Raw genomic sequence first — 26,599 nt, forward strand, 5'->3', positions numbered from 1 at the left:
GGGTATTTTATAAGAAACGTGTAGCTGAATCATGGGGCATTGCATCATCACTGTTCCTGCTAATAGTAGCTGTCTCTGAGCTGTTAGTTGCGATGTTGTTAACTTCAGTCTCTCTCCAAGAATCTTTGGAAAGAAGTGAAACTCAACAATCAAGAACTGTTTTAGGACATCTCAGATTATTTGAAAATTAATTTGTTTCTATTGGAAAATGCTCTGACAATACTTAAAACCAGCAGTGGTAAACAGTATTTGAATATTTGTTCATATCTGGTTTGTGATTTATCTCAAGGACTTCCTCACTAGCTTTTTCAAGTAAGCTTATTAAGCTTCGGAGTGGCATTTAGAAAGCATGTATGGGGTGTAGTCCTTGAGGCAATGCATAAGAAAAATAGCCAAGGACTTTTCCTTAAAACAGAACTGATTAACTCTTTTTTTTTTTTAAGTTTACTTGATAATCACAGAAGTAATTCTCAATTGATGAGTAAATATATTAGAAAATTATCCCTGCTAAATTGTCATCTGCAAGGACTTTCCCAACAATGTTGTGTTTGGTTAATGTGTATCTTTAGTGAGTTAATGACGAGCAGTACCTTGAAAAAAAGAGACCGCTTCCTGACTCTATGAAGTCTGAATATCAGATTCTTATTCTTATCTCATAAGTGGTGTGCTGACGAGACTTTATCAACTTTAGTGGAATAATTTCTCATATATGTTGCCATAACAGAAAAATGAATAGTACCTTTGCTTTTTTCAGTTCTGTAGAGAATTAGCTGTAAGGGTAGGTGGCTAGTTGTGTGATATTTCCTTTCAGATGAGGATTGCTACTTACCTTCCCATTTTTAGTATATGGCTGCTGTGCATTCTATACATTCTTCCTCTCAGTCCATTTGCTACAATACATTCCTACATTGCTTTATATACTATACTATACTATCTTCAGTCATTGGTAAATTATCTGATGTTTCGTCTGTGAACAACTTGTGCCTTTGCTTTTCCTCATCAGCTCATTCATTTTTTTGATCATTGAACCACCAAGACAGTTTGTACGTTTGTGTTAAATATAGATCAAGGAACCAGCTGTAGTGCTCTAACACTTCAGAATTCGAAATGGTCGTCTTGGGATTCCTCCACAGCCTCCAGTTTCTCTGAAGGGTCTTTCAAGGTTTAGACAGTTTAAAGACCAGTAGTTATTCCTAGTGTTTTAGTCAGACATTGGAAAGGAATGGAGAGAATCCTAGATTTTGGCCACAGAACACCTCGTACTTGAAAGGAAAAATCTTTGCGAAAAGACATCTCATTTATTATCTTCTGCAAATGCAGAGATACTTATATAGTTCATCAGTGTGACGTAGGTTGGTTCTGGGTAGAGGTGATGATTCTTCCATGGGAAAAGCTGGATGGGTGGCTTCTGACATGTCTTTCTTACATGCTTGTGCAGTCCTTTTATACAGTTAAATGTTTCAATATTTCACATGTTGTTAATTGCAAATAATATTATGAAGAATATTAATTATTTCTGAAGAAAAAGATTCTTAGCAAGTTATCTTTCTGTCTTAAAAAAATAATGTTGGTACCCAGTAAGTATGCTTCTTGCCCTAGCATTTATGTCTCTAGTAAAGCTAGGCGGGGGGAGGAGAGCAGCAATAAATCAGTTCCATGTTAGCCACCTAATAGGAAATCATTGAATGCTTACACTGTGTTTTGTGGAGAGTGTTCCCTTGGCTTAATCAATAAAAGAAAAGATGTAGCCATTAAAGGACTCTAAAAATAGTGTCTTACTGGCTCCCGTACAATGCCAGACTGCTTTCCTGTCTTGACTTAATCACATTTTTACAAGGAGCAAGGTTTTGCTGTACTAAGATAGTAAAACATAACAGATGATCTGTAAGAACTTTCTTCATGGCGGAGTATAAAGTATTTTCCTGTTCTCCAAGAAATTATTTTCAAATTTCTCTTCTTTTTTTTCATTGTACTAAGTCCATATATCACATTTTAGAAATAGTAATCCTTTGTAGCAGCATTCTGGAATTCCTCAGCAATATTTTACAAAACTGAAAATACTAATTCAGATACGTCTGTATTGCCTGTTCCAGTAGCTGAAGCTTTCCTACTGACTTTAAAAAAAAAAAAGTTTTAATTATGTTGTTGTGGAATGTTCTGTCATTTGAGTAGGCAAGTTTTTACCTTGGGTTTATGTTGTACATCCATTTGGATGGAAAAAGGCAGTAAATTTAAATGCACAAAACATGATAAATAATGTTTAAATTTAGTAGTTAAATAAGAAATAAAATAATTTAAAACATACTAGGTGTCCAAATGGAAGAAGTTAAAAATGTCTGCTGTACTTAGAACTAAGGTTGTATGTACATGTACAAATTAGCATATACCTACACACTTTTGTGTTTATGTGAGCATATATGTATATATTTATAGGACAATATCTGTAGGTGGTAAATTGGGCATATTTCTGCTTGAACAGTACATATCAGTACTTTAGAACTGGTTTATTTCAGCTTCTTGCTTCTGTCCCTTTTGTAATATGTTGTTGGAGGAAAATCAAGTTTCTGCTTGATTCGGCGTCTTTATTGAATCAGTAAGCAGAAAATATTTTATAAACCAGCAGAAAGAGTTACTAATTCCAAAAGCCAGTGTAATGCCTCCATCAGCTTGCATTCCTCATGGTTTGCCAGCAAAATAGGATCATAGAAATAATAGGCTGGAAGGAGCATGACCGACACATTCAAAAAGAGAATGACTAGGTCATTCTACCACCGTGTTTGACTTACTTTTATATATTTCTTTCAGTGGATATTCCATATTCTCCCTCTGCTTTTTCCTGTTTCCTTACCCATGCTACTAGAAATATTTTTTTTGGCACTAATTTATTTTGGTTTGTCCTCAGTCACTTCTAGAATCAATGATTACAGTATCTTGGACACTGTCGCAGTCGGTGTTGCAATGCAGTGCTGAAATGAAGCACAACTCCAGCTGAGGCCTTGCCCGAAGCTAAGGGTAGCAGAAAGATTACCTTTCCTTTGTAATGGGTTATCCTGCTTTTATGCATCCCATTGTAATGATGACTTTTTATGCAACAGCATGTTGTTGTTATGTTCAGTTTATGATCTAATGTGATCCCAGATGACTTTCTGAAGAACTGTTCCCTAATCGTTTTTTCCCCATTCTCTGTGGGTTCAGATAATTGTCTCTGCTGCAACAAGGAGCCTCTGACCGTTCCTTATTCAAATTCTTCATGTCATTTCTCCAAGTTGGTAGCATTGTTTTGAATTGAAGTCTTGTTCTCTTGATACAGTTTTAATTTACTTAGCTTTTATGCCTGTGCAAATTTAATAAATATATGCTCCATTCTGTTGTCTGAGTTGTTAATGAAAGTATTAAATAGCCTTGGATTTAGGCCAAACCCCTGTGGAACATAACTCAGTGTGTCCTGTTTTGATATATAACTACTCCAAGTTCAGCTTTTCCAACAGTTTCACATCATATGGTGCTTTTTTCTTCTAACTCATTTATTTCCTGGTCGTGTGAGATGTGACAATGTCATGTGAGATGGTAACAAAAGCCACACTAAAGAGAAGATATATAGCAATGATTTCTTTTCATCAATCCACAAGTCCTGTTACTGTGTTCCAGAAGTGAGTTACACTGCGTGTGGCTTAATCTTGATACATCTTGGCTGCTTAGTTATCTTTTTGTTCTTTCCTGAGCACCTAAAAAGTGTTTGCTTATTTGTTCCTATATTTTCCTAGACTGAGTGGTCTATAAGTCCTATGTATGTTTGTTTGTTTTTTCCGTAAGCCTGTTTTTTAAAGATAGTGGCTACACTTCATCTTTTCGTAGACCTAGCATGCACACGCTCATTCTCCTCTAGTTCTTGGCAGTGAGGATACATCCTTTCGTTTGATGCATTTCCTATTTTATTCCAGGGCCTAGTCTCCTGTTTCTGCACACTATATGGATGTGCGTACACCCTGGGCTTTTTTTGAAGCCAGTTAGTTCCCTTTAAGAGCACACCTTTGGCACACAGATAGGGATATATATCAAGTTTTCCTTCAGCATTATCCCAGGAAGCATTGTGCCTTCAGGTACACTCGTGCCATGACTTGGTTGGCACAGCACTCTTTCTCATACACTCATCCAGTCAATGTTCCATTATTAATATGCTGTCTGACACTTGTTATTAGTGATGAAGATATCAACAAATAATTATGATTTTCTTTTTTGAATGACAGAAGTACTAAGTTGGGCCCAGATGATTTAGAAGCAGTAAGCTAAAGGGAATAGTAACTGTAGCTTACAAGTGACCTTAGTGATGAAAATTAATGCAAAAAAGCAACAAACGTCTAGAATTTATTCATACTTAGTGTGTATTTTGTGTATCTACTCAGTGACAACATGTTCTTAGGTGTTTCTCACAGTAATATTTGCAAAATAATCTGTTGTTATCATTGGCATTCCTTGCCAGTTGTTTCTCCTCCTGCAGTTGGCCCTTTTCTGATTGTGTCCCTAAATGTGTTCCTTTAGACTTCTCAGTAGCAATCAGACCTAATTTGCACTTTTTGCATTCTGCTTTTGGTGGTTTTGCTCAGTGAAGAGCTCATGAAGTAGCTAAGTTGATCTCTCACTGCATTGCCTATTCTTCCCTTTCATCAAGGGCAGAATTGCAAATTATCGTAATGTAATTTCTGTATGAAAACTACTAGCTCACCTTAATTCTTTTTTGTTCCTTTTTAGGTTTCTCTTTTCTATGCAATTTAACCTACTAATTTTTCTAGACTATTGAAGTCCTACTTGGTGGCCACTATCTTTATCGTACTCTTTACTTCTCTTCTTAAAAATTGCGAAAAACCGAAGTTGCCTTCCAGCCAGAGTTTCTCTTGAAGCTTTCTCCTACTGATTAGGATAAAACTCTAGAAGAATTTCTTTTCCCCCCTTCGTCCTTCTTCATCTGCATGCATTAGCCAGTGTGTGTTCTTGGCTAATTATTCTGATTGCTTCTGGAAAAACCTGGTTTGTTTGACATCACTAAGTCAAGAAGGGTGTCGACCTATTGCTATGATGCTGCCACTGCACTTCTGAGCAAGTATTTGTGTATCTGATGTACAGGACACAGCTGCATTTTTTGTTTGTTTGTTTTGTTTTGGATTTTTTTGGCATGTTCTTTTTAAACGAATGGTTCTTTTTACAGTAAGGCTAAAGGGTGGTGATTAGATGGATTTTCAGTATAATCTTCATGTGCAGATTTACTGGGGAGTGCAGTGGGAACTTTGGTACCCTGTTAGTACTAATGGATGCCATATGTGTTTTGAAATAGTGAGATGTGATTGTATGACTCTGTTCTTGCCTTCTCAAAGAGGCTGGATTTCAGGTATCCTTGCCTCTAAGTGGCTTGACAAGCTTTTGTTCAAAAGCGCTGGTCCCAGACACTATGTAAGCTGTAAGTAGTTATAAAAAGAAAAGTATTTGATTTCTCTTTTACTGGATTAAGTTGCATTTTGTTACCTTTGAAGCTGTGAAACTCCTATTTAAGAATGTGATCTAACATATTTTTGTATTAGCAACGATGAAAAGTAACTGAACAACTTGTTTCTCAATGTTAAAGCTGTTACAATTATCCTCAGAGTATCACTATATTACTACTAGTTACACTGTTAGTAAAAAAATAAAGCATGCCTGAGGCAGGTTTTTTTATATGTATTTCCAAGTCTGATTTAAGAGACAATTCTGGTTTGCATTTTGTAATCTTTATTTTACCCTGTAATGTTAAAGAGCGCATGGAAAGCATAGAACTTTGCAAATACCACAAAGCTGGGCAGGGTGCAAGAACCTAGATGTATAAAGACAAGGACTTTATTCAGTAGTAGACTAGCCAGAACTTACTATTGTAATCTGAAATAGAAGAGTGGAGGATTTTTTTGCTTCACCAAGGTGCCATCATGAAACTGTTACTCCATCCTTGTTTTCCCCCTGAATCTGTGCACCCTAACATGTTCAGGTAACTCTCTAGGCAGGGCTCGCTGAACAGTGTTATGCGTTATCCCATACCAGATTGTCTTAATGGTCCCCTTCTGTCTGGGCCTTTGCAGAGATGGATGTAAGAATGAATTTTCTGGCTTTACACATGCTAAGAACTTGCTTATGCCACAGACTAATAACAAAAAGCCTGATCTGTATAAGCTATGCAAAGAGTAGGGGAGAGATCTGTCCTAATATATTTAACAATATGAGTTATCTTACATTGCATGTGTAACTATTAATATGTCATCTTAAACAGGCTGTGGAAAGCCTCTCCATCAGATGTCTCTAAAATCAGACAATTTCAAATCTTTGAGCATCCAGAAGCTGCTTTCTCAGAGAGTGCATATTAGAGTTAGAGCATAGAAGACCACTGATTACAATAGGGTTTTTGCCACAAATTTATGAAACCCGTCTGTCCTGACCAAAGGAGAGCAATTCAGCTAGTAAAATATAAATGGGAAGACTGTATGTGGCTGCTTTTCTGTAAGATCTCTGTAAGTTATAAAAAATAATTTATTTTTTATAGACATTTAGAATAGTTTTAACCAGAGGGGGAGGAAAAAGCTCTGGTATTTAGATGTCAAATACTTGGCAGTGTTGTAAACAAACAAGTAAAATACAGAATATTACTTCTAATTAGTTTGCCTTACTGTTTGCTGGCTAATCTGTGCTTGTGTACTAGCTGGCCAGTAAGCAGAAACTACTTTTCAAGCCAAATGAACCATGTGCTGCTTTTTCCATGTGCAACCAGTCACATGGGATGAGAATGAAAAGATTTTAATATAATATTCAGGGATATTAGAGTACGCATAAAGCTTTGTGGAGGAGATCTGGGAGACCCATGCTGACAGTGCATTGAAGATGCAGGAAGGAACTGGTGGTTTTGTATGTGATGAGATGGGGTGATGTGAATTGGTTGTGGGCATCCCTGTGGCAGGGATCGCAGCAGACACGGGCGAGATTTGGCATTATTACAAGAAAGCTGGAGAGGGACTTTTTGCAAGGGCTTGGCTTTAAGCTGAACACAGGTAGATTTAGGTTGCATCTAAGGATGAAATTCTTTACTATGAGGGTGGTGAGGCACTGGAACAGGTTGCCCAGAGAAGTTGTGGATGCCCCATCCCTGGAAGTGTTCAAGGCCAGGTTGGATGAGGCTTTGGGCAACCTAGTATAGTGGAGGGTGTCCCTGCTTATGGCAGGGTGGTTGGAACTAGATGATCTTTAAGGTCCCTTCCAACCCTAACCATTCTATGATTTTATGAAGATGGGAAAATTTCACATATAAATAAAAATCTGAATTAAAATGATAACATGAATTAAGCTTTTCTGTTCTCTTTTAAAAAGCAAATACAATAGGCTGTGATGAAAGTATCATCAGGAAACTCAAGATGAACGTAGGATAAGCACCCTGCAATCTATGGGTGTGGAAACACTGTTAAATACATTTATACAGTATGCTTTTCTGGTGATTATTTACAGTGTGTTAATATTTTACTGACAGGTCTCCATTTTTATTAATTTAGTAACAAAAAATATATTAATCCAGTTAGAAAATACTAAATACATAATGTATAATCTAAAATAAAAACAAACAAATGGGACAGGTTTTAATAAATCTTATAATCAACCTGTTATTAAAAATGTGCATTGTTTTCCAGTATTCTTCTTCACTCTGGTTTGAATTCATAGATTTCATAGTACAGCTACTTTAAAAATGAAGCTCAGTATTTAGGATAATGAAAACATACATTGAAGTAAAATAAGTTGCAATTTTTTGTACTTATTTTAACATTTGAGCTATTCCTTTATCCTACTTGTTCCCGTGTTTTTAGAATTGAAATATGCTTTGTTGGAATAAGTGCTGAGGGTAATGATACATTTTTCCAGCTGTATTTTTTTCTGATCTGCTCAGTGTTTGATTATATACAAGATGATAAGATACATTGTTTTTTCTACATCTTTTATGAGTCAAAAATGTTTAAAAAAAAACTCCTAGCTTTACAGGAGTGCTGTTTTTTTTCAGTGATGATTATTGTACTTTTTACTTCTTTTTCTGTGAAAATCAGTATTGCAGAAAAGCTTCTGTGAAGATGGTGAGTGGGAAGAGGGTCTAAGATGTGTACTTGTAGGTTTTATGTTTGGGATCTCCTAAGTGAATTTGTTGTCTTTCGCAGCCATATTATGTCTGAGTATGTGAGGATGACAGATACAGAGCGGGATCAGATTGATCAAGATGCTCAGATATTTATGAGGACGTGTGCCGATGCTATTCATCAGCTGAGAGCAGAAGGTAAACTGAGCAACTCTTAAATGTGGTTTTTTCCTTAGTTATTGATAAAAGCTAATACAATGCTGAATATTGGATGGTGAATCTGAAATGCTTTTGGAAAGATTCATGAAGTCTGATTGTCTTTTTGTTTGCATCTGTGTAATCCCATTGACTGATTAGTACTGTACGTAATCTACTTTAAAGTCAGTGGAAGGAGATGCCAGAGCGTAGAATTTTGTTTATTTGTTCAAATACTCTTAATTAGCAAGTGTAAAAAAGATCTATTTTTAAAAAGTCCATTTAAAAAAATCTATTTTAAAAAAGTCTATTTAAGTCTGTTTACTACCTGAGTAGTAATTTAGCACTGTGGCACAGAGGCCTGAAACAAAGCTCACTAAATTCAATGGTTGTGTCGTTCTAGCTTGTGCACCTATAAGGTATTACAAGTGTAATCTTTCCAAGTTTGAGATAATTAAATAAATAGCTTTGACAGAGTCCTGGTAAAGTAACTGGTTTTGACAACTCGAGTATGGGATCATGCCTTTACAATACTATCGTATGGAAGTTGTAGAGAGAACTTCTGTTTTGCCATTTTCAAGTTGACTTGCTGTATGTGTGTGTTTTATCAATATACCAAATATTTTCATCAGCTTTGAAATGCCTTTTAAACATAGTTGTAGCTATGTTATTCACAGTCATTCAAAGTCAGTCATGCCTGGGAACTTCATAGTATTAAAATAAGAAATATTAATATATGTGAATTAAAAGGATGCTTGTCACAATAAATCCCAAAGATTTCCACGTAGTCTATACACTGGAGAATTTTAAATGTTAGATGTTCAATATCTTAAGCAAGTTCAGTCTCTAGATCTGTTTTGATATTTGTAGCTTGGTGACATCTATTCTTGTTTAGAAATGTAATTGACTTAATATGACTCAGTGGCATATGTAACGAGTCAATAACGTAAATATGGTTGTTGTTTTCAGCTTTTGCTTTATTGTAATAATTTGCTGTTTTACAGAACCTATATTTAAATATGGCTATGTTGCAAATAAATACTAATACGTAATATGTATAAAATGTTAATAGACTCTTGGATATAACTTGTGTTATCAACTAAAAATGCAAACTTCTGTGTAATTCAGTAAAAAGTTAAAAGGTTGTGTTTATATCTTTCTTTTGTATTTCAGCACACAAGGGTATCCAGTCTGCTCAGGTAAAGGAGCACAGAACAGCTGTCTTGGACTTCATTGAAGATTATTTAAAAAGTACTTAGTATTTATTGAATGGTTAAAAATGACTGATTGTATTTTCCAAGAAAGAAATCATGCTTTTCTAACCTGAAATTTTGTTTTCTGCTGTCTTGAACAGGAGTGTGTAAGCTGTATTCTGAACAAAGAGCCATCCGAGTTAAGCGAGTGATAGATAAGAAGAGACTGTGAGTAGTGTCAAAAGAATACTTTAGCTGTGCCTTTCATTTTTAGGACATTCAACAAAACCATTATTCATGTTCAGATTCTAAGGAGATTGTTTTAATGGAAATCTGTAGTTGGATGAGCAACTTCTGCTGTCAGCAGGTGCATTCCAGGGCTCTCTTACACTTCTGACACGTGAGTTTAAGTCTCTAAGTGGTAGAGTGCCAACAAGTGTTGTACTCTTCATTTGTGTAAATGATTAAAGCACCAAATCAGTAAAACGTGGGTTAACAAACCTATTGGACTTCTACAAATGCAACAAAATATTTTTGTGTCCCCCATTAAGTAATATTCTGCATAAAATAATTTAGAAAGAAATCATGCACATCAGTAATGTGTCTCAAAGATCCTATTTAGGATGCTGTCTATTTAAGTACAAGAGGTGTTTACTTCTCTCTCTCATTCTCTCTGTCTTTGTTTTCCATCTTTTTTTTTTGTGATTATATTGTGAATAAATGCTACTTGACATGTCAGGTCTTCATGGAAAGTAGAAACATGATTGAAATAAAAGAGTTTCTGCTCCCTGTTGTGTCATACATTCAGGCTGCTAACATAGAGGTGAAAATGTCTAGAAGTTAAAGATGTGCTTGCTGGCTTTGTGTTCTGTTTTGGTTTGGTTTTTTTTGGTCAAGTGTCAAAAAACATACTTTCTCAGTTTCTTTTTCTGCACGCTCCCAAGTGTAAGAATGACAAGGAGAAGGAACAGATTTGCAATTTTTTTAACACCTGAAAGGCTTTTCCATGTCTTCTCAATCTGCGTTATTTGAATTCTAACCTGAAGTTCCATTATATACATTTTAATTTAAAAATAACAAATTCTAGAACATACAGAATAATAAATAAATTCTAGAGTGTTTTTTCCCAGGCTTGATGCTGCTCGTGTTTAGTATTTGGCTCGATCAGCTATTTACATTGACATTAGAGAGATGTTTTCCAAAGTCCGTAAGTACGTTTTACTTATAGTGATGCAGCATGATTGAGCACAATTAGATTCACTCAAATATACCCTCCTGAGACCCGAATAGTAGTACAAGCCAAAACCAAGTAAAAGAATACCCCAAACCAGTTTGGAAATTTGGTAAGAAGTAATGAGAGAAAAGGAAGGCACTGGTATTTTTATAACTCCCATAACTTTTCAGAAAAAACATACAGAAACAAACTCTGATGTTTTTCATGTAAAAATACATAACCATATCAGTATTCTTCACACTAAAGAACTTCAGAGAAAGATAGCATTGTTCCTGCAGTGATAGAATTGGCTAGCACGTACCATCTCTTCTCTCCTATATTATTTTTTACCATGTGAAATCCCAGGTTCAAGATTTCTCAGATGACTAAACAGAGGAAACAACTTGATTTGATGTTTGCCAAGCATGGAGCAATGAAACTTATTTCAGAAGTTAGAATACCACAATAAGGCATTAAAAAATAACCCAGAAGATGTTTAAAAAACATTAAAAAATAATCCAAAAAATGCTTTTTTACAAGTGCATGTAGTGATAGGACAAGGGGAAATGGCTTTAAACTGAAAGAGGGCAGATTTAGATTAGAAATAAGGAAGAAATTTTTCACTCAAAGGGTGGTGAGGCATTGGAACAGGTTGCCCAGAGAAGTTGTAGATGCCCCATCCCTGGAAGCATTCAAGGCCAGGTTGGATGAGGCTTTGGGCAACCTGGTGTAGTGGAGGGTGTCCTTGCCCGTGGCAGGGGGGTTGGAACTAGATGATCTTTGAGGTCCCTTCCAACCCAAACCATTCTATGTAGTCCTTTTGTGTAGTATTGGAGGACACCTCTTTACTTTTTTTATAGACGTAAGAACTAGGAAACAGATGTTGATCAAGTGGAGTCTGTATGCATTGCAGATGTGATGTAATGGCTAAACTGTCACTTAAATTAAAATTCAAATTAAATAAATCATAAACCAATCTTTATGATGACTTGAAGAAAAATTGTCTTTTTCATATGCCTTCAACTAGTTGATTCATAATTTCCCCAAGGATTTCTGCAGACGCTTTGTGTGATAATAAGAACATGTTCCATCACTTAAAAGAACGAGGCGTTCTTTAAATAGTATATCCCAGGCATTTTGTTCGTTTTTAATTGAAAACTTCGTACATTAGCATACAGTGAAAAGTGAGGACAACAAGCAATAAAGGAATACATTTATTTAAATTAATCCTAGAGCAGATCTTATTTCCTGCAATTTAGTAACTTAAAATATGTATGTATCAGACAATACTGAAAGACTTGCAGTAGAAATGGACTTCTTCATTTTTCCTTTTATGTTGATAAACACCCTGAGCTCTTCAAGAAATTGCCTTAATGTTACAATTTTCCTACATAAGCTGCCTTTATGGATTAACTCGTATTTTTTGATTAAAAAGTTCTGCCAATTACATAGGACTAGTTCCCCAAAATGAAAAGCTGAGAAAGAGAAGCAGCTTTTTCTGTAAAGGTACTTGGTTGTGATTTTCAGTGTTTATATTTATTGGTATTCAAAATTGTATTCAATTTCAATTGTTTACTTCTTTTTCCATTAGAAGATCTTGTGAATTATGTGTGCAGTTACTCAAATCAAGCTGATATTTTTATTATCTGAGAAACTGGTATTTTATTAATATCAGAAGTATTACTTGAACTGCATGGACATCCAGATAGGTCTTTTTTCCTCATTGTAAGGCAAATTTGGAACTTGAGAGAGAGGAGATGAGAGAAGAAGAGGTTTTGTAAAAGTACCAAAAGCCCAGTACTTGCAGAGTTTTTAGAACTAAGAGAAGTTCCCCATTACTGGGTTTTCTTGTTTAAATAACGTAGTCACTCAGTGATGACTAATGTATTATATTCTGTTTTTCTCAGAATTTTCTAATTATGGGTTAGAATTCAGACACAATACAAAGAAGGAAAGGAACATAAAATCCAGCACCTTCTGTTAAGCAGCAAGGGAAGACTGCAGATCATAATGAAATTAACTGTTGATTATATTTGAGAGGAGAGGAAGTGATAAAGGTGGCACAGCAGATGATTCAGCCCATTGCTTTTTGTTTTTTTGTTCTTTAGCTTCTCTAACAGCATAATTGCTAAGCATTTAACTGTCTACTACAGAGCAGTTACAGAATTCATTGTAGACAACAATAAATCACAGAGGTTTACTGGAGAAAATATACTGTCACTAATTTTACGCTTTTTTGGTGCCACAGTGAAACGTATTTGACAAGTACGTAATGTATCATCACTGAATACGCTTCTCTCTTTTTTTTTTCATTGCCTTTGTGTTGAAATTACATAGCAGGGACTTAGATGTACTATATATCTGTCCACTACATATGATTTTTCTTTTCCTTGCTTCTAAATGGTCTATTGTGTCTTTTGGCAAACAAGGTAAGGATTGCTTTCATCCTGGTTAAACTATTCTTTAAAGCTTGTTTCAGGAAAAAGCTAATTCTGTTGCATTTTCTTACTTTTCCTTCATAATAATTGACAATATAAAGTAAAATTGTAATTATTACTTGAAAAAAAAATAATAAATGAAGTAGTGGTGTTGGCTATTGTTACTAAAAAGAATTTTCAATATGACCAAAATGTTGTTTGGTTGGTTTGTTTAAATATATATATTCTAATACACTGGATTTTTGAAAGGAAATTTAATAAAATGTCTGTGATTTTATGCTATGTTCTTCAAAATTCTCCTTGACTCTGAACATTTTTCAGGAATACTGTCCATGCTTTCTTTGCTTTTGTTATAATATTTCAGGGAAAGTTGCTAATGATGTTTTGCATCTTGACTGGGAAATCTTTAATGTGAAGTTTGCAGGAGTTAGTGTTGAATTTAATAATCTGTGATTGTTCTCATTTTAGAGAAATTCAGGTGTGTAATATCAGTTAAATTACAGACTCTTGTGTTTCTAGGTCCAAACTTGAACCTGAGCAGAACAATGTATCCAAATCACCTCTTCCCCCTGAAAAATCTTCACAGAATGCTTCAGATGATTCTGAAGAAAAACTTTCTGCTGAGGAAAGCGAAGGTAAGAATAAAACCTGGTTATATTTCACTTTTTGTAGCAAGGCCTGTCTGTTCAATAGTACTTTCTTCACGTTACAAGGGCTTGTTCCTGTGACTTGCACCTTTTCTATTTTGATCTTCCCTGACTTGATTAGGCTTTTGTGAAGCACATTGTGAGACTGAGGAAGCAAAATCTTGAACTTTTTGATGTGCTTTTTCCAACCAGCTAAAAAAGTCTTATGCCTTGTTGGATTCTTCATCCTTTTAATAAACTGTGTGTGAACTCTCCTTTTTATTTTTTTTTTATCAATACCGATCTACTTACATATTTTCTGAGATCCATCTGATTTTTCCACATTCACTGATGGCAAGGAATTGGACAGTAGCTCAATGACTTTCTGGGAATATTTTGTTTGTTTGTTTTTAAGCACAGAGATCGCGATTTGGACACTTCTACATTAGGAAGTCAAAGGTAGAATATGCTCATAGAGAGGAGGTCACTGGCTGGTCAGATCCAGTAGTTTTGAGGATGATGTTATCCACAGCATCGAGTTTCTGGAAGGATTGCATCTCATCTCTCAGTGGGCAGGAGATAGAGAGACTGCTTTGGACTTCTGGCTGACTCCAGAGTCATTTCAGCTGGTGCTGTTCTTGACTGGACTTGTGAATGTTGCTACCATAGCCTTGGTGACCTGCTTCTGAGGCTGGGGAGATGCAAGTCCCTTCTCTTAGCTCTTTTGGTCTGTGCTGGGATGTGTGCGTTGGCAGAACTTTGTTGCAGAGTGCCTTTTGGAGTACCACCACTATGCGGATAACTTCAGGTTTCATAACTGAAGGGAAATCATCTTGTTTCAGTGACTCTGGAGTTGCTTTCCCTGGCTTGAGTTCTCCTGCTTGTGCTGTCTAGAGGAGTCCAAAGTACCCTGTGATTTACAGCATGAATTTTTTTTTGAGAGAGAAACTGACACTGTATGAAATGTGACATTACATTGGGATAATAATTTATCAAGACAGAAGAAATGCACTAGATGGCCAATATTATTCTCATAATCAGTTATTGTTTCTTTATTGATTTTTTATTAAAAGAGTAAAGTTCCTCTGGTTGGAGTTTTTAGGGCTGTACAAAGGGTGGGTTCCTGTGAAGTGGGTACTCCATTTCTGTGTGAAGACTCTAATCCTGAATTACCTCACAGTGTGCAAGCAGTTTCATTTTCTGATATGGCACTGCTTATCTTCCTAAACAGTTTGTACTTAAGCAGCCCTCTCAGTACGCTTCCCCCGCTCCTTCACACTGAATTTATTGTAAGAAGTGAAGGTTTTGATTATGTGTCATTTCTAGTGCTACTGCATTTTTGTAGTATGTCTGAAGTGATGCAGCGCACAGGCACATAGATGAGTTTCACCTCTGCACGTTATCAGTGTTTTGCAGCTGTGAGCTAGTGCGGGCAGAGAAGCAGCAGTGCAGTAGCATCTTCATTGCCCTGTGCGCTTTCCTTGTTACCGAGTGTCTCCACAATCTCTGAAAGCGTGCGCTCCCACCACGTAGTGTCACATCGCAATTTTTAGCTCAAAAAATCTGTTCTTTGGTTGCCTTGGACACAGCAAACCACCGCAATAAACAGAATTGAAGCTTTGTTTATTGCACGTTAATTCTGATTACTCCAGTTTTTACTTTTATTAGTTTTAATTTTTTGTTAAAGAGTAGGGGTCCTGTCACACAAGTGGTGCTGATGCAGTACTTACTGCTGACTAGTCTTTGAGAAAACTATGAAACTTGTGTATCAAAATAAATCTGTCTGAAACAGTTTGTAAATGCACATAGTGTGTGATTCCTCGCAGAAGGGTAAGTGTTGGTTGGTGCTGCTTATAGAAATCAGCCGTGTGACTTCGCTCGTAGGTGGTTGTTGGAGCATGGAAATAGCGTGAACGACATGACTAGGAAACAAGGAGCTCAGTTTAAATATTGTGGCCTTTGATTTTTTTTTTTTTTTCCCCCCAAGTAACTTTGCAAATTTTCAAGAAACTGGAGAAATTATTATGTTTAGAAATAAACTGTTTCATCCTCAGGATGCTGGTGGGTTAGAGACTGGTGATCATTTGTATTTATGTATTAGCCATCATCAGTGTGCCTGGGTCCCTTGTGTTAAGTATCTCAGCTGTGAAGATAGTTCTTCTGAGAGCAGCTTGTGGTCCTGTCCTTAATTTGAATGTTATGATGAACAGCTGAATATCCTGCTTGGTCTGCTGAAGCAAAACTTGGGTTTTGTCTATTTTTTTTGGCAGAAACCAAAGCAAAATGTGATTACTTTTGTTTTGAGGCAAAACACCTGTTTACATTAGAATTATACTGAACATGCCTCATGGTAGGACAATAGTATCTCTGGAGATTGCTTTTATACGCTGACATTATTTATTTGCATATTACAAATTTGACATTTGGTTTATGGAAATAAATGTAAATAATGAGTAGCTTTTCAACTGATCCACAAGCTTAGCAGCTGTCTCCTTTCAGCATGGAAAAGGATTCAGAGGATTTGATTATTACTTTGTATCTCCATCATGTGTTAACTACTTCTCTTTCTGCAAAAGTAATGTAGTTTGGCTTTTGCTGGATGGATTGTAGCAAAGCATTCATGTCAGCTCCATGAAAGCTGCAGAACAACTTTCCCAGTAGTCAGAAAGGTACTGCAGTGGCAGGAGGAACCCTGGGGAGATACATGTTTCTTGCTTACCTCTTACCATAAGTATATTTGCTTATTAGCAATCATGTTGCTTACAGGTGCTGTTTTTTTAACAGTGCTGACAGTGCCTGAAAGTAATTGGTTCCTCTGGGATAAAATAGGAATATATCTTTTTTTTCTTGGCTCCATAAACTAATTATCTTCTTTTCTTTGAATCCGATAAATAATTAATTATTACTTTGATATAATGTAAATACATTGGTTACCTAAACAAGTAAGTTTTGTCTTTCTGTGAAACAGACTTGAAATACAGATGATACCCCATGGAAAAGAGAGTTGAATCCTTTCTAAACAATCTCTAATGATATTCATGTCTTTATTTTTTATTACTTGTAAGAAAGAACAGATCTGGTTTTGGGTTTGTGTTTCGTTTTTGTTGTTGTTGTGTTTTTTTTTTTTTTAATTTACTCTATTGCTTATCCACATCCCTCATTTGTAACATTGACTTTGTTTATACATCTTGGTTTGGTTGTTGGGAAGCAAAATATACATTTACAAGGGAGACATATACAACAAAACTCTTTTTATAATACTTATTTTTCAAGAGTTTTCCCAGATATAGTGAAGGATGAAGGGAAAATTTTTCCTTATAATCCTTTTCATGTATTTGTTTATAAATAGGAGTCTTCCCAAGACAAGTCAGTATCTGAATGATGATGCATCGGTGCTGCTTGTGCAATTGAAAAAAATCAGGTTTAGAAGGTCATAACAAAACAAATTAAAATACTTATAAATGCCTGAAAAAATTGACTTAGATAAATAGGAAGTCTGAAATCTATGAAAAAGTGAAAACTAAATCTTTCTCTATTTTAATTTGTAACCTGCATCTGATAAGTCAAAGCAGGTTCAGTTTTGATCCGTTGTGGGGTGATGCAAATCTCTTGGGTTTTGTAAAAATGCCAAAGCCAGTGGGGAAAAGAGAGGCCTTCTCAGGAGTGCTGCCTTATTGTTAGGACTGTAAATGCTGATGCTAGAACAGTTTCAGAAACAGCAGGTTCCTGTAGCTTAGTTTCTTTTCTCTCCCGTTCTAACTTCTTTGTCTATAATCAGAAGTATATAATTAAGCCTAAAAATAAATCTTCCAGAAGGGAATATTCCAGAAATAGCTGTTCAAGATCTTTTATGCTCAACTCCTGCTAAGAGTTATGCAAGTGATTAGCTTTAATCAAAAGGGGAAAATACTATTGAAATCAATGAAGCAGGTATGATGTGTAAGTTAGTTTGTCCCATGGGATCTGATTCCTGTTACATGCAGGAAGACCCCTCGCACAGTGTGCTGTAGGACTTGCACTGTAATGTGCATTTGAACAGCATGAGGAAATTGAGTTTATCCTGTGAACTTTACTCAAAATGTCTTTGAGATTCTGTTTTTACTGTTTGGAATGAGGAGCTGGTAGTTCTGTCAAGTCCCATTGGAAGAGAATAGCTTTGCATATAGACTGTCATTCTGGAAAACGTGTGGTTTTCTGCTGTTAAAAGACACATGCTACAGTATTTTGTGCCCTAACAAGTCTTAATGCGTTGTGAGTAGTTTTACACCCTTCACTGTCAGTATATTCGTGCAACTCCTCGTAGCTCACAAAAATTAAACATGTGAGTAGACTTTTGTCCTAGTTCAGAAGGTAAATGTTATTGGTGTAATTTTGTGCTGTAAATACAGGGTGAATCTCAGGTAATGACAAATGAGATACAACAATTTCATCAGGGTTCTGAAATGGACAAAAAGTGATTTTCACTTTACTACTGAGTGTCTTGCATTGTCTCGAGTATTTGGTGGTTCTTTTACAGACAAGGATCTGCCTGATGCCCAAAGTAACCTTGGATTATGGGGGGACAGCAAAGGTGAAGATGAGCTGTCACCTGAAGAAATACAAATGGTAGGTATATCTTGTGTTTTATTGTTCATTTTATTATATTTTCTGCTGTATTCATATGTGTTAAAGTACAGATTCACCCAAATTGATTTTCAACTTTCATTTTATGCAGAAGAATGCCATAACAAGATGTACCTTTTTGCACATGGCTTCCTGGTTCTTCTGGTAGCAGCTAATTGCTAAAACTGCTACAAAATACTTACATGCAGTCATGAAATTAGTAACAACTGTTTTTCAACAATTGAAATTTGTTTTTAAAATTACAATTATGAATTGCTTTTTTTTAGTCAGGAAGCAATAGAAGTCAAGGCAACATCAGAAAAAGCCTTATGAAACTCCTGAAGGAATAAGGTGTTGGCCATTTTTTTACTTGGACTATTTCTACAGCACACTTTAAATGAAGTTATACTTCATTTTATTCCTTTTTTTTTTTTTTGTTTATCAAAATCATATTGGTCTACTAGAAGGAATAACTACAAGCTTTCTGTCACAAAAGAATCTCGTGAATTTTACCTTTTCTGCATTTCTCCATTATCAGCACATTTATGTATCGTTTGGCCCAATTCTGCTTGAACTCATATACTACAAAATTTCTGGCATAGGCATGGTTGCTGACAACCTATCTGTTAGACTTTTTGATATTCCTAAAATTTATCATTTTGAACATGGCTCAAAATTCTTAGAGAACCTCTCTGCATCAGCACGCACTGCCTTGTTTTATATAAAGAAAGGAAAACTGATTTACAACTAGCCAGTAGATGTGCAGTTTTCAAAACGGTGAGCTTTACTGGCACAACGGGCTGCTGCAGTACAAATATGTGAAGCTTCCTTGGCAGTGATTAGAGATGTTACCAAACACAATATGCATCACCCTCCCCGTCAGAGGCGAGTAAGTTGCACGTAATTATGGTATGGTTTGTCAGAGAGAAAAGATTCTTCAGAGCCTGCTCTTGATGCTCTCATATTGTTCTTGAGTGCCACTCTGAAATCTAAAGGTTTACTCCTGCTGTCTGTTTTCTTTTTCAAGAGAATTCTTTACATATTGTCCTTCGCCTGTGTTTAGGCACAATATTGTTAGCCCCCTTGCTATAAGCTTCCAGAGGATCAGGAGGAATCGAGCATCAGAGGTGATGGCTCTGACTATTAAATGTTGGATTGCTTTTTGTGGGCCTTGCACTGTAATTATGTTTTAAACAGGTTTACATCTCTTGCCATGGTACTTTGGGAATAAATGAAATCCTTTCATACTTTTTAGAGTAAGGCCCCAGATACCTCATGACTTAGATGAGCTGCTGAAGCCTGTGAGTTTTGTTCTGTTTCTGTTATAAAGAGTGAAGAAGGATAAATATTGTAAAATGATGACTTTTGCCCACTGAGGATTTGAATTTTTCCCTGGAATAAGTTCTCTTTATTGACTTGTGAGGGAGAGTAATTCCAGGCCTAAGTAAGAGGAAAAATCTATATTCATTGTTTAGTGCTTTTGAAAGATTTCTAGACTCCTAAATCTCCAATCCTTACCTGCTTCTTATTAGGCGTTCGGACAGCTTTTCCTAGGGGAGAACCAACGGACATTTTTTAAAAGTCTGTTATTATTCTTTACCCATTCAGAGCTCTCCTGTGCTATGCTTTTTTTTTATTATAATATATTATTTAAACTCTTACTGGTTATTTTACACTGATTTACTTCTGTTGTGCTTTCAGGAGTTGCACTTTCTGTGAAAAGGGGTATAAAAATAACACTGATGCTCCAAATTAAATAAACTTTTAGCTCAGACAGACTATAGTATGTCCTTATTAGCTTACACAGTTCTGCCTCTAGTTTGCAAGAAAATTTATAGTATATAACAGTGCCTTGATGTCAGTGCCATGAGTAAACCTAGAAAAATTACTTGTGCTGGAAACTTTAGATTTCAGCTTTATCAGTCCGCTCAGTGGGAAAAGGGAGACAGATTTACTAGTCTGTTCAGAGAAGCAGAAGATCAAAATGCTACCAAACTAAAAATAACATACTTTGAAGTCCTATATATATTGGTACACTGAAATATTATTACTGCTCTTGTGCCATAGTTTGTTCTTAAATTTCCATGTGTGAATTTACATTTACAATTTATTTTTGTTATGTACTCTCTGTACTTGTGTTGTAGTACTGATTCTTGAAAACAAGAATTGGAAAAAGCTTATGAAGGGAAGTTACGCGTAGAACAGCCCCCTCTCTGCTTAGAATTTATTTCAGGTTTTGCAGAAAGCTGGGTCTGAGCTGGATGTCTGAATCTTGCTGTGGTCTGATCTCACCCAGAGCTCTTCTCTCCTGTTGTACCTTGCTGTGGGCTGACAATATGACCACTGGTGGTCAGGGCTGTCTGTATCTCCACTTCTTCTCACACTGACTTGGAGTCTCTGCTTCTGGCACTGTTGTGAAGAAATATGGGCTTGCTTTCTACCTCTCCTAAAAATTAACGAGCATCAGTTACTTCCATGTTATGTCTTGGAAGGAGTCTACATTTATTATGATTTAAAAGAAAAGCATGTCAGCATTCGTGGCAGTGTTAATACACATTTTTTTTCTTTCTCGTAAAGTAGAAAGCAAGCTGATTGTTTCTAGTTATAGTTAATGCCCCCTGATGAGGTTGGCTTCTTGTAAGGTAATTTTTTTGTCGTTAGATTGGATTGCGTATTATTGGAGTTGTCAAACTGTAACCAGAGAGTTGAATGTTTGTGCAGTAGGTGTGTGTGCACGGCACGTTTCCAAGCCATTGCTCTGTTCTGTGGAACTAATGCAATTTCTTTTTTTTTTTTTTAATTAGGGTTTGGGGTTTTTTCATTTTATGAACACTATAATTAGATAATTTACAAAGGCTAAGGACGTATGTGGTGACTGTTCCACAGCAAAACTGCTCTTTCAGTGCATTTTTGAGGAAATTTATAGCTAAGAGTTGGCCTTTATTAGTAAAAGTTGGACACTGTAATTTCACTCCTAACAGCCTTTAAAGTCACTGGATCCAGTATTCTAATTTTCAGGTAAATTTGGGTCCAAGGTGTAAATCTAGGTGTAACTAGGAGATAATTTGAGTATTTGAATGTGTATAGCTTTTTTTCATTGCTCACATAAGTCCTTCATACTAACTTGGCAATATTTAATGACTTCATTGTGCTTTTAAGAATCAAAAGGTCTTTATAAACACGTAACAGACCCTCACAGCTTCAGTTAACTTATTCACTCAAAGGACAATTAATTATTTCTCCTCTGAGTTATGCTTGCTATTACAGAGAAGTTAATTTCTACTTTTTGAACATTTGACTTGTGAAACGTGGACCAACTGCATTTAAGTCACTCAGAAAATCCAGCAGTTCTCAGAAGAGGGTAGGTTACAGTGTAGAAACTGCTGTGTTGGTTTTAAGTTGGAACATGTTGTGTCAAATCTTACTTGACAATTCTCAGTTGTGGCTCCATGATCCTTCCTGTGGGTAAAATAATGAATTAAAGCCCCATCATATTGCTACAGCAGCAATTTCTATCATTTTACCCACAGGAGAGAGCTTTACATTGTTCAGAATGGTTGCAGGCTACTGTATGAGTTGCACAATAAATTTCAGTTTATCACCCTGAGTACAGGTATATTAATGATTTTATAGTTATTGTGCGCAGATGTCTTGTAGTTGCATTGAGTGGGAAAAAATCTGACTCCACTGTTGGACTTGTGAAAATATCTAACTTTCCCTGATGCTATCTCTTTTTTTGTTGTTGTTTATTTTTGTCTTAAATTCAGGTACAGCACATATAATGACTTATCTCATGGGATAACATAAAAGAACTGCCATTATTTCTTCTACACCTTAGATTTTTAGACGTATCTTAAAGCAGTTTGTCACTTTGTGCCATACTTTGGTCACAGAACGTATCACTTAAAGAGGCTACTTTAATAAGCCATAACTCTTTGAGCCATACTGATGGCTGGAGTTTGGTTTATGTTCCCATCATGTAAATCCCTTTGTGACATACTGGTATAGGATGTGTTCTGCACTCCACCCTTTTGTTTGATTGTCTATTTCAGCGTCTCGTACTGCTCTCTGGGCCAAGCGGTCCGTCAGCCAGGATTGCAAACTGCAAAGATAATTTAGCACTTTAAAAGGCGATCCATGCCAGTGGAGGGTTTTAAATATCAAAGGAGCTTTTTAAAGAATACATTCTCAAGTGGATTTGTGCTATTTGTAAGGGATTAAAATCATTCACTGTTTCTTTATTGAAAAATTGCCTTCTAAATTAGTTATCGTCTCAGTTCTACTAAGGCAGCAAAATAGGGAATTTTTGATGTTGAATATTTCTGCAGAAGTACTTATCCTTACAGAAGTCAGAAAAACAATTACAGCTTGGTGGCCCTGTTTAGTCACTTCAGGACTATCCAGTCGACTTTGGTGCTAAACTTCGTGGCTCTATTTCATTGCTCTGTTCCTTGGCTTTGTTCTGAGGTGACTCCACTAGAACTAGAGACATACAGTGGTGTGAACATAAAGGAGCGCAGTGAGGAAACACCTTCAACCATCTGCTGCTGTGAAGTAAATATCACTGTATTAGTCAATTATATTTTAACAAATGCTCTGCTCTGTAGGAGGAGACACTACAGACAGCAGTGACAATGACCTTGGAATGTATTGCAGCACTGATACTTTATTTAGGAAACCACTGGATCTTCAGGGTGGAAATCAGTGGGACTTCAGGGAGTCGTGCAGTATGTTCCTCTTTGTTCTGCCTTGACCCATGGAGCTGGGCTTCTTCCCCGAGGCCTCTGCCCCACAGTGAAGGTGACAGTGCCTGACAGCCCTCCTCCCCATATGTGATCTTGGACTCCGGAGTCCTTTAACCAAGGAGAGAAAGCTGTTCTCGCCAATCAGGTAGACTGGGAACCTCTAGTACAAAAAGAAATCTGTGTTTTAAAAGAAATGTTTCCTTATTCTTCATGACATAAACTGCCTAAGTCTGAAGCCTGGACTATTTTTCTGTGAGATTCACTATTACCCTTCTTTAAACCTACCTGTAACTTGCTTCTGCCAAATGAAACCTACAAATTTCTGATTTGTAACACAGTAACCATTTCTCCCTAAGTCATGCAGGTTGATGGTTAATTTGCTGTTGGCAGTCATGTTTCTGTTGTTTCTCTGGCGTCATGATGGGCCTGAAGCAAGATGAAAAACATTACACAAAGTGTAGGGGACAATGGTGATGGTGTGGAGTGTGAGGACGGAGCGAAAGTGAAGGGTATGACAGGTGGCTTGCCTTTTCTTGCTTCCTTGCTCTCCTGTGTTGGTCTGTGGCTGTGCAGAAGTCTTGCGCAGCCCCTGCTATCCACTCTCCCTTAAAGCAGCCCTATCACCTGGGCCTGTGGTGGGATTCAGTTTACTAATCTGCCAGAAAATTCAGGAGGAAAAAGTGGTTCGTGAGCTGAAGTGTCATAGTGTGAAATGGGACGAGCAGCAGCACTTGATTAGGACTGTCTATGCAGGGAGAGAGAGGAGCACAACAAATTCCTCAGTGGCTGCACGAGATCTCTTTCACTGCACCCTAAGCAGTGTGCACGCTTTATTTCTTCTCTGTGTTAGTATTATGAAAGTGCTTGGTATGGCAGAAGTTTCAGCTGGAGCATTCTGGATCATTTTGAGGGATGCACACATCAGCATCTGAAGGAACATGTACAAGGAACTGCACAAGCTCTGTAAGGAAGATCTTAAAAGACCTGGGAGAGAGACACTGGTGGCATGATTGGGGCAGGGTGGGGGCCACAGCGGTGAGGCCCAGATCATCGTGGAATGTAGCAGTATGATAATGTTACATGTCCGTACTCCTATGGACAGTCGGCTCTGTGAAAGACGCTGGGGTCAGATGAACGGTGTGTCCTGTTACTGCCTCTGATTTTCATGTTGCATCTTAACGACGAACTGTGTCATCGTTCAAGACTACTGAAATACTGAGCGTCATTTCCAGCTGTTTCAGCAGCGCTGCTTTAAAAGCAAAACACCCGTTTGCCTTTCACTGATGTAACATGACCCTCACGTTACCATAATTCTCTGGTGGTTCCGACCTTTTCTCCCTCCTTCTTTCCTTTTGCTTTTTGCACAAGATGATGGTTGTTTTCAAATACTTACTGCCTTCTCTGGGCGACACCTCTTCTTCTTGCAAGCTTAAACATTGGACATTTGCTCAGATAGTAAGCAAGTCCTGTTGCACCAACTGAAAATCAAGTCTGACCTGTAAGCAGAGCTGCTCTGTTGGCATTCTCATTTTTGACAACACGCTGCTCTGTCTTAAAAAGGATAACAAGAGCTGGCAAGGTGGCTGAGAGGAACGCTGTGACGTGCGGATATAGACTCCACAACTCGGAAGGCTGTACAGTAGGTATGTTTATTGCAGCACTGGGTGCACGGGGATCGCTCCACCACAAACGTGCACACCCGCTGTAGCAGTTTTCTTGTATTTATACAGACATGCTCATAACCCCCTCCCCAAAAGGGCAGTCTCTTCCAGGAGATCACTTCCATAGTCCCTGCTTCAGGCTCCTCCTCGACACGCCTCCTGGTGGTCATGGGTAGGGGTCTTCAGGACGAAGGCCGTAGGTCTTCCTTGCTGTGTATTTTCACTTCGTCCCTAAAATTCCTGTTTTGGCTGAGCTTGCACAGCCAACCCTGTTCCCAGCCTGGCCTGTCCTTGAGTGGACACCTGGTTGTCTCCTACTTGATATTGTTTGAAGACAAATGTTAGTTCTTGTTAGTCCTTATCTCTCCTCTTTGTCTTTTCTTTCTCCCTATGGGTCACAAGTTACAACCTTGCTAGCATTTATTTTGTCTCTCTTATCAGCCTTCTTTTTGGGTAGTTAGTATTTCAAAGCAGGGAACAGTATTTGATAACTTTGAACATTCCACAGAGCTAATACAGTCTTATGTAGTCTTATGCCTATTCTTATACCTATCCATAGAAATAATAGCTAATATAGTTTTATATGGTCCTATGCCTACTCCTATACCTATCCCCCTATCAGCTGTGCTTTTGCTGCTAATGAAATCGTAACGTGATTGAATTATGCCAGAATCCCAGTGTGTTACGTAGGCTTGTTCAAAATAAGGGGATTAACTGGACTAGAACAGGGCTTGCTCTCTTGCACAGCTCCAATGTAGAATTTTTTGCATTCTGAATCCTGTTTTCTGGCATTTGCACTGCTGCGTGTATCACTCGGGTTTGTCAGCAGCGTGTAGCAGGCAATGTTTGGAGTAGAAATTTGTATCTCGTGTGCTGTTTCTTTATAGACCAGGTCTTTCCCAGCTTTGTGAGGAAAGTGCAGAGATCTAGTCTCTTGTGTCCGTGCCACAAAGCTCCAGCTGTTATTGAGGCTTTGGCCATGTAGGATGAACTGGCACAATACTCGGAATGAGCTTCCCCTCCCTCCGCCAAAATGGGACCCGTGACCCTTCCAACAGGAGGTGCTCTGCTGTCCCCGACGGCAGGAGCCTTTCGGCTGGGGCAGGCCACAGCGCTCCCCGAGAGCCTTTGCCCAGGTCCGGGTGCCTGTGGGGTGGGGAGTGGCGCGCTGCGGGCCCCCTCCGGCTTTTAACCAGCCCTAGTGGGCTGCTGGGCTGCCAGATCGAACTCATGCGGGCACCCAGAGAATCCCTGCTCGGTCTGCCCTAGTGGGTTCTGTTGATCTCCCTCCTTATGATGCAGTTTCCACCAAGCTCCACTACAGCATGGGGTACCTGTCTCGGCTGTGGTTTGGCTGTGCAGATTTTATTTCAGCAAATTGTGTCATCGTACTCACGGCATGATTGCTTGTTCTGTAATGAATCCCAAATCATCTGGCAGTCAAGTACATCTGAAAAGTCAAAGCTTATTTTCCTGTACAAAGTCTTCTATTTATGCTTGTATTTGAAAAATGTAGTGCTGGAAGTGTATTTAAATGTGTCCTGATTACTCCTGAGTTTTAAATGGAAGAGGTCTGCTGGAATAACTAAAGCCAATGCATTTGTAAAGTACGACATACTCAATGTCAAAATATTCCATCCTGTAGCAAAATCTAAAAGCTCTTAACTTCATGCCATGGGCAGTACATGAGTCATATGAGTAACAGGGCAAAGATGTCATGAAGAGAATCGTATGCTTTCACAAGCAAGAAAGCTTTCCCCACTCAAATTTCTAGAATAATTTATTATTTCATCCACTGTAT

General features: G+C 37.4%; 1 protein-coding gene across 3 annotated transcripts in view; it reads left to right on the forward strand.

Annotated features, from left to right (window-relative positions):
- Nucleotides 1–26,599, forward strand: part of STX18 (syntaxin 18) — a 67,441-nt gene that overhangs the window by 35,563 nt on the left and 5,279 nt on the right. For all 3 annotated transcript variants that reach the window (XM_086611651.1, XM_086611652.1, XM_086611653.1), the window contains exons 3-7: nt 8,208–8,323; nt 9,494–9,571; nt 9,675–9,741; nt 13,684–13,799; nt 18,307–18,395. In XM_086611651.1, coding sequence (XP_086467777.1) covers nt 8,208–8,323; nt 9,494–9,571; nt 9,675–9,741; nt 13,684–13,799; nt 18,307–18,395 — 466 coding nt within the window. The remainder of the gene's footprint in view (nt 1–8,207; nt 8,324–9,493; nt 9,572–9,674; nt 9,742–13,683; nt 13,800–18,306; nt 18,396–26,599) is intronic.

The sequence above is a fragment of the Tauraco erythrolophus genome, chromosome 5, assembly GCF_009769465.1.
Source record: "Tauraco erythrolophus isolate bTauEry1 chromosome 5, bTauEry1.pri, whole genome shotgun sequence".
Classification (NCBI taxonomy): Eukaryota; Metazoa; Chordata; class Aves; order Musophagiformes; family Musophagidae; genus Tauraco; species Tauraco erythrolophus.